The sequence below is a fragment of the Citrus clementina genome, unplaced genomic scaffold, assembly GCF_000493195.1.
Source record: "Citrus clementina cultivar Clemenules unplaced genomic scaffold, Citrus_clementina_v1.0 scaffold_6, whole genome shotgun sequence".
In the NCBI taxonomy this organism is placed as follows: domain Eukaryota; kingdom Viridiplantae; phylum Streptophyta; class Magnoliopsida; order Sapindales; family Rutaceae; genus Citrus; species Citrus x clementina.
In genome coordinates, this window is record NW_006262139.1 from 5,538,131 (window position 1) to 5,545,479 (window position 7,349).

The 7,349-nt window shown below is 30.6% G+C and overlaps 1 protein-coding gene across 1 annotated transcript; it reads left to right on the forward strand.

Annotated features, from left to right (window-relative positions):
• The first annotated feature begins 731 nt into the window (after positions 1-731).
• On the forward strand, positions 732-2,596 carry LOC18038101 (thaumatin-like protein 1b). Its single transcript, XM_006428419.2, has 2 exons — positions 732-850; positions 1,554-2,596. The coding sequence occupies exons 1-2, from the start codon at positions 799-801 to the stop codon at positions 2,234-2,236; spliced, it is 735 nt and encodes a 244-aa protein (XP_006428482.1). The 5' UTR covers positions 732-798; the 3' UTR covers positions 2,237-2,596.
• Positions 2,597-7,349: the final 4,753 nt, after the last annotated feature.

The following is a 7,349-nucleotide window of genomic DNA, read 5'->3' on the forward strand; positions in this document are numbered from 1 at the left end:
TATTGACGTTAAGACAACAAAATGCAATTTTTCAGAGTTGTGTGTAGAGATAACTTTACAATTATAATATAATAACGTTAAACTTAATTTCCAAATTAAATCTCATTATTTTCATTCCAAGTGTTGATGCATATGTCACTCATACATTGAATGATTGATTTATAAATTATTGATTGGATATTATTTCTGTTTGTTATCTAATATATGAATATCACTTCACTTGAAATTAGAAGCAGCTATAAAGATTTTGGAACCCTAGGAAATAATTTGTTTTGGGCCTTTTCATCTTATGATTAAAATAAAACTTTAAGTTACATTTGTATGATGCTAAGTCTTCAAATTGATTTTCAAGACTTGGGAATGTACGTGCATTTATTTTGAAATGATTACCAACTTATCTATTTGTCAATCACAGATAAATAAATGTGACTAACTTGTTGTTTCCAGAGGCATAATCGTTTTCAAATAATTTTATTTAACTGGTTAATTAAATTTAAATTCTAGAAAGTTAAAAAATTTATTTGGAAAAGTATGAACCATGCCGACACATGGGCGATAAGAACACGGCATTATCCCGTTTGACGCTCTAACATTAATTTACGCTTTAAAGTTTAACCCGAAGAACACGGCATTATCCCCTGTTGAAAGTTGAAACCTCCAAGATTTTAATATCGGAGCACAGGATCAATGCGTCTTTTCTTAACTCTTAAGCCAGTAAGCCTATAAATATCAATCTCTGCTTTGTTTCCAGCATAGAACTCATCAAATAAAAGTTAATCAAGCAAAGCCTCAGCTTTCATGATGAATACCCGAGCAATATTTTGCCTTACCTTCTCCTTCCTCATCTCTGGTAAACAACATTTTCTTTTGATATTTTATTTATTCGTCTTTAATTGATAAGCATAGCGTCTCATGCATGGATTTCACCAGTGCATTTCCAAGTCATCAAGAATACTCTGCATGTTCATATTGGTTTGGCAATTTTTATCAATCTTAAAAAAATCAATAGCCCACTAAATGATTGTTATCAGTTTTATGATTAATTACGGTCATTATGTAAATTCATTTTACCATGATTTTTTATGGCTCAGATCAAATTTCAATATTAATATTATCTTTGTACTTATTGTAAAACTTTAAAGTGGTCCAAAGCGTTGCCCATAATCACGAAATGAGTCGAAATATCTTGTAGTCATGAAAACCACATCTTGAATCTTGGGTTCAAAACAGAATTTATGAAAGAAAAATGCTAAAGAGATAGAGAGCTGGTAAAAATAATGAGAAATTAATACAGTTTTATGGTGTTTGTAATTAAATGCGTAAACCAGCATCGATTTAGTTACAATTACTCTATTTTTTTAGTGTTTTATCTAAATTGTCTAAGAATTAGCATATATATCGAGAAAAACTTATGTGGTGCACCTGCACACTAAAGACCTGCTGTTAGGTCTTGCTGTGAGACTTCTTAGTGGACGGACGCTGAGGTGACCTACCCCACAGAAGTTTCTCTCAAACGTCACCTAATAAACAACTAATGCGTATATTTTATGCAGGGGCGCACTTGGCAACGATTACGTTCACAAACAACTGCCAAAACACTATTTGGCCGGGAGCCCTAACCGCAGATGGAGGTGCTCAGCTGTCAGAAAATGGGTTCGAGTTAGCATCCAAAGCAAAAAAGACTCTCGATGTTCCTTCCCCTTGGAAAGGCCGTTTCTGGGCTCGAACACAGTGCTCTAGAGATTCCTCCGGCAAGTTCACTTGCGCCACTGCAGATTGTGGCTCAGGCCAAGTCACATGCAACGGTAATGGTGCAGCCCCACCGGCATCTCTCGTGGAATTCACAATTGCTGCAGACAAAGGACAAGATTTCTTCGATCTTAGCCTCGTTGATGGCTTTAACTTGCCTCTTTCAGTTGCCCCACAAGGCGGTTCTGGTGCTACTTGCACGACATCTAGCTGTAAAGCCAACGTGAATGCTGTTTGTCCATCAGAGCTAGCAGTCAAAGGATCCGATGGGAATGTTATTGCTTGCAAGAGTGCATGTGCAGCTTTTAATGAACCACAATATTGTTGCACTGGGGCATTCAATAAACCTGAGACTTGCCCACCGACTAAATATTCTAAGATTTTCAAAGACCAGTGCCCTCAAGCTTATAGCTATGCTTATGATGATCGCACTAGCACATTTTCTTGCACTGGTGGTCCTAATTACGATATTACTTTCTGTCCCTGAGAGATATTAGTAAGTAACGGAGGTTGCCTAAAACTTTCAGCTTAAAATTTTAACATAATTTTAAGGTAATGATATCATGCAATATTTAATAGTAGATGATGAAAATAAAAGATAATTTTTTGTGGTATCAAATTCATTCATCATCTCTGTTAAATAAATTGCTTGAAATCATGGACTCAAAATTCATGTTAAGATTTAAGTTAAAATAGCACCATCAATCCTCTGTAAGCTTGAAATAAAAGTAATAAGTTGTCACATTGTATCAACAAAATAAGTCCTGACAATGGACGACTTTCTATGCTAATATTTGTCATGGTGTATGTATGACAAAACATAAATAAATAAGAGAAAGTTATCATATTTATCTTCTTATTTCCTTTTTTTTTTTTTTGGGTTTCAAAGAATGATGTTGACAGTTTCTTTTCTTGTTAGGGTATCCCCCGGATTTTGACTACCAAAATTTTCTTTATTTTTAATATTAAAATTGTAAAAATATTATATTTTAAGTACATTATCAATATTTTTTAAAATCTTTTCTACTTTTAATAACATTTTTAAATTCTATATTATGTAAGAATAGAAATTATTTTTGTAAGTTTTTATTAAATTATATATTAAATAGTGAATATTGATATCTCAAGTTCATTATGTAGTAATATCAAAATAAGTAGTTCTTTCGTGAAAAACTACTGGCGTAAATAAATTATTTAAACTATGAAAGAAAATATTCCATCCAAAGCAACGAAATTTACAAACAAATTGGGATTTTGTTTTTAAATGGGTTAGGCTATTTGCTTTCTATTAATTACTTTGAACACTATTGCTCTATACATTTATCTGTTAAATTTAAACAAATTAAGTTTTACTTAGCATACTCATCTATTAAATTTAAATAATTAAATTTTACTCTGAAAACTTTTTAAAATGCAAAACATATCCTTACTCAAACTTATTAAAGTAATTATTTTTATTTATTCAAAACACCAATAAAACCATTTAGTACTCAAAGAAAATTCTTAAGAAAATTCTTAAGAAAAACTTAGCATATAACACCGAGATCAAGTTAAGTTGTAAAAAAATTCTTCAACACAATTATTGACAAAGCGGAATCGATAAAGAACAAAGTTCTGAAAAGATAGCTGAATATTGATGAAAGTTGTTGAAAGACTAGGTTAGTAGGTTTTGTTCTTTGTTACACATAAAATGCAAAATAACTAGAAGAGGCAAACTAGACATAAAATAAAATTTTAATGTTTACATATACCTAAAAAAAAATTGTAAACAATAAAAATGGAATTTCTTGTCGATCTAGGAGGCCAATTAGCTCTAAAAAGTAAATGCTCATTTAGTCTCTATATTTCAACTTAAGCATTAATTTAATCCTTATATTTTAAAAAAATACCTCAAGACACCCTTATTATTAAATATGTTACACTTCCACCATTACGTTTTCTTTATTTTTTTAATACTCCTAGGATATTTATAAAAAGAAAAAATTACTGATTTATCAAATCAGTCTTAAAAGTAAAATAAAAATGAATGTAGTAAATCTTTGTTATTATTTCAGTTTCAACATTAATTTTATAAATTAATTCGTTCATAAATATTATTAGTAAGATCATTGTAAGGGTATTAAACATATTTAAAGTTGACTAGTATTAATTAATTTAAAAAATTTTAATTAGCAAGATTGTTGTAAGGGCACAGAAAATACCAATTTTTTATAATGATGTTTCTTGATTAATTCTAATAAATAATTATTAGTTAATTTGCTAAATAACTTGATGCGCCATTGAATATACCATATTTTTACTGGCAATGTTCCCTTCCCATGACCAAATCACCAACTGCAAACTTCTTCTTTCACTGATCACTACTAGAAAAATGGGGTTTACTGAAACCAATTTAGTGTCAGTAATAACTTTTACTGACACTTGTTAATTGTGTCAGTAATGCTCCAGCCAGAACACATTGACACTAATTTTTGATGTCAATGATTTTTGTGTTAGTAATTCATGTTACTATAGTATCACCAAAATAATGATACTATGACGTTAGTACTTAATGATACTATTTACGTGTCATTCATTCGTGTCACTATAGTATCACCAAAATAATGATACGAAGTGTAAATATTTAATGATACTATTTGCATGTCAATATTTAAAATTGAGTCAGTATTTAGTGATGTTATTCTGCTTTTGGTTAGTAATATATTTTTATTTTAATTGTATTTTTCCAAATAAATATATTAAATAGATCAAATCTCTCAACACAATTCACATAATAAATATCTCAATATATCACTTAAATTAATATAATTCAACTACACCACTGTTCATTTCAAAAAAAAAAAAAACTACACCACTGTTTGGAAAAAAAAAGAACATAAATATCAAATTAAGTTTTCAACAAGTTTTAAGCAACAAAATACTAAATTCAGTTTCAATAAACATTAACCAACAAGAAAAAGCACAAGAATGTACTGAATATCCATACGTGGCTTTTTTTTTTACACCTACAAGCACATAAAATCAATTAGAACACCACAAAAAAAATAAGTCTTGGAGATATGGAAGCAAAAGTGGTCGTAAATTACTCATATATTACCTCGCGATTGTAGATTTTAATTAACTTGGCAACATGTGTAGCCTATTGATCATGTAGTTGCGAGAGCTCTTTCCTTGAGTACTCATTAATTCCCTTGAACTTTAATTTCAAAACAACAAGTTATTCACCAAAAATTAATTTGTAAACTTCTTAATTATCATTCATTTAAATATATCCGTGTGATAACAATTCAAAACACTTTACGCACTTGAAATGAACTCCAACAATGTTACTCTTCTATCCAAAATTATACAGGTAAACACTAAATATCTTGAAAACCATGCTAATAAGAAAAATATCTCAATGAGTGTTGATCTACATTATTATATAGTAATGTTTAAAGCCGAAGCAACTTGTGAACACCAACACTAACCACTTTAATGCAAATGTGGATGTAGATATAAAACCTCAATTGGTATATCTTCATCAAAGTGAAGTACAAGCAACAATATTGTAACATGTTGCCACTAATAACAACTTTGCAACTAACCCATTAAAACGTAAGCGAGTGATGAGCAGTAGAAGATGGACATGTAAAAGTAGATATTTAGAAGGTTTATAATTAAGCACTTATAATAGTAATTCGGAAAAAATCCTAAAATTGAAACAAAAGAAGCTTTGAAAGCAAAACAGAAGATGAACAAACAAGATGGGCCCTAATGGCTTTTTATTAAGTCAAGTTAATTCATAAGTGAAGTAACTAACAAAAATTAAGACTTAAAATAACAAAATGTCTTCATATTGTTTAATCATCATATAATTTTTTTAATGTTTAAAGCATATTTATAGAGAGAAAACACTCAATTTTACAACCTACTTTTGAATTAAAATTTATCCACAAAAAAAAAACACAAAGCTAAAGTTTTAATTAAAAAAATAGTGGTACTATCTATAAATTATGTTGCTTGAGTGGAGTTAGAGACTGCAAATACTAGTTTTACTAATAAAGATTACCGTCAGTTCCATCTAATTCTATTAATTCTACTAAAACCAATTCTACCAAATACAAGCCAACCTTAAACTATAATCTTGTAATGAGCCATTTCACATTATAAAGTCTCTGATTCTCTTATTACATGGCAAAAACTATAACAAAAATTATAAAATTACAATGGTCCCAATCAAGTTATTTCTAAACAACTCATTTTGCCAATTGTAAATCGACATTGACCAAAATAAAGAGCCCTATAAAAAGACAAAAGGCCCATCAAGGCCATGTTATTCTACTGTTCGTTTTCATTTCAACATGGGAAGAACCAAATAGAAAAGGGAAATAACCATTTGACTCTCCTCCCTGTTTGAAATTTCAATGGCGTGGGATTCTCTTTGAAACTTCCATTGAAAACTAAAATCAAACATAATTTTCATACCCCCCTTCATAGCAATTCAAATCTAGTTGAATAAAGTACATGAAGACAAATGTATAGCTTATGTGTATCCATAGTTGTTAATATTACAAAAGGGTTCATGAGTCCTTCTCACTCTGTAATAGGCAACTGCAACTGCAACCCACTCAAAAGTCACCTCCCTTTTTCTTTATTACATTACAATATCCACCATGACCATCTACACCTATTTGCCTCTACTACTACCAGATGTCTAATGCTATTGCCTTTACCCTCCACTTCACTTTTTTGTTCATGACTTTTATTTTCCCATCATGCCATTTTCAATTAAGCACATTTTTCAATTTAAAGTCATCATGGATAACCTAGATATTTCTATTAAGAGATGCCAATAACATGTCAATAATCAAAGACTCATTGCAACAATAATTCTACTACATGTTCAAGCGCAATTCTTCATCAAAATCAGTATAGTCAATGTAGGTGGTAAGTAAATTCTATCTCGTCGCATGTATAAGTAATAAATTGGCGATAATGGAATGAAAAATAAAGTTTCTTTATAAATATTTCGAAACAAATTTGATCTCATCAAAATAATAATTATAACAAAATTATTTAAATAAATCTTCATTTGTAATTGCAGTCAATTAGAAATTAAGTAGAGCACGGAAAGAAGACCAATGAAATAAATTAAAAAAAGGTAGAGATTAAGGTAGTCATGAGATTGAGCTTACCTTGAATATAGATTGAGGTAGTACGGAAGTGACGGCGGAGATTGAGGCAGTACAACAGCGACCACAACGGCTAAGAAATGATATCAGTGACGAATGGCTGAGCATTGATGATGGGTGGAAGCTGTTATGACCTAAGGGTGATGACGGTAGTGGATTTGTTACCGACGACAACACGAAATCATAACTCACGACAGTGGATTTCCAACTTTGGTGCACGAGAGATGATGACAGCAAAAGAGACTAGACTTTGGTGCATGGGATGTCGACGGCGTCGGCGGTGTGGTAGATTTAGGGTTTTTGTAAGCTTTCTTTTGTAAGTTTTGATTCACTTAGACGAAATGGGGGAAAGAGATCAGTTGGGGATTTTGCTTTTTAATTTTTGTTCTTTAATCTTTTAATATAATATTTGGGTCTTAATTCTAT

Bases quoted from the DNA above. Each gene is read 5' to 3' on its own strand.
- LOC18038101 (XM_006428419.2), top strand. From the start codon at position 799: ATGATGAATACCCGAGCAATATTTTGCCTTACCTTCTCCTTCCTCATC. The intron at 851-1,553 runs GTAAACAACATT...TATTTTATGCAG, and splicing joins CTTCTCCTTCCTCATCTCTG to GGGCGCACTTGGCAACGATT.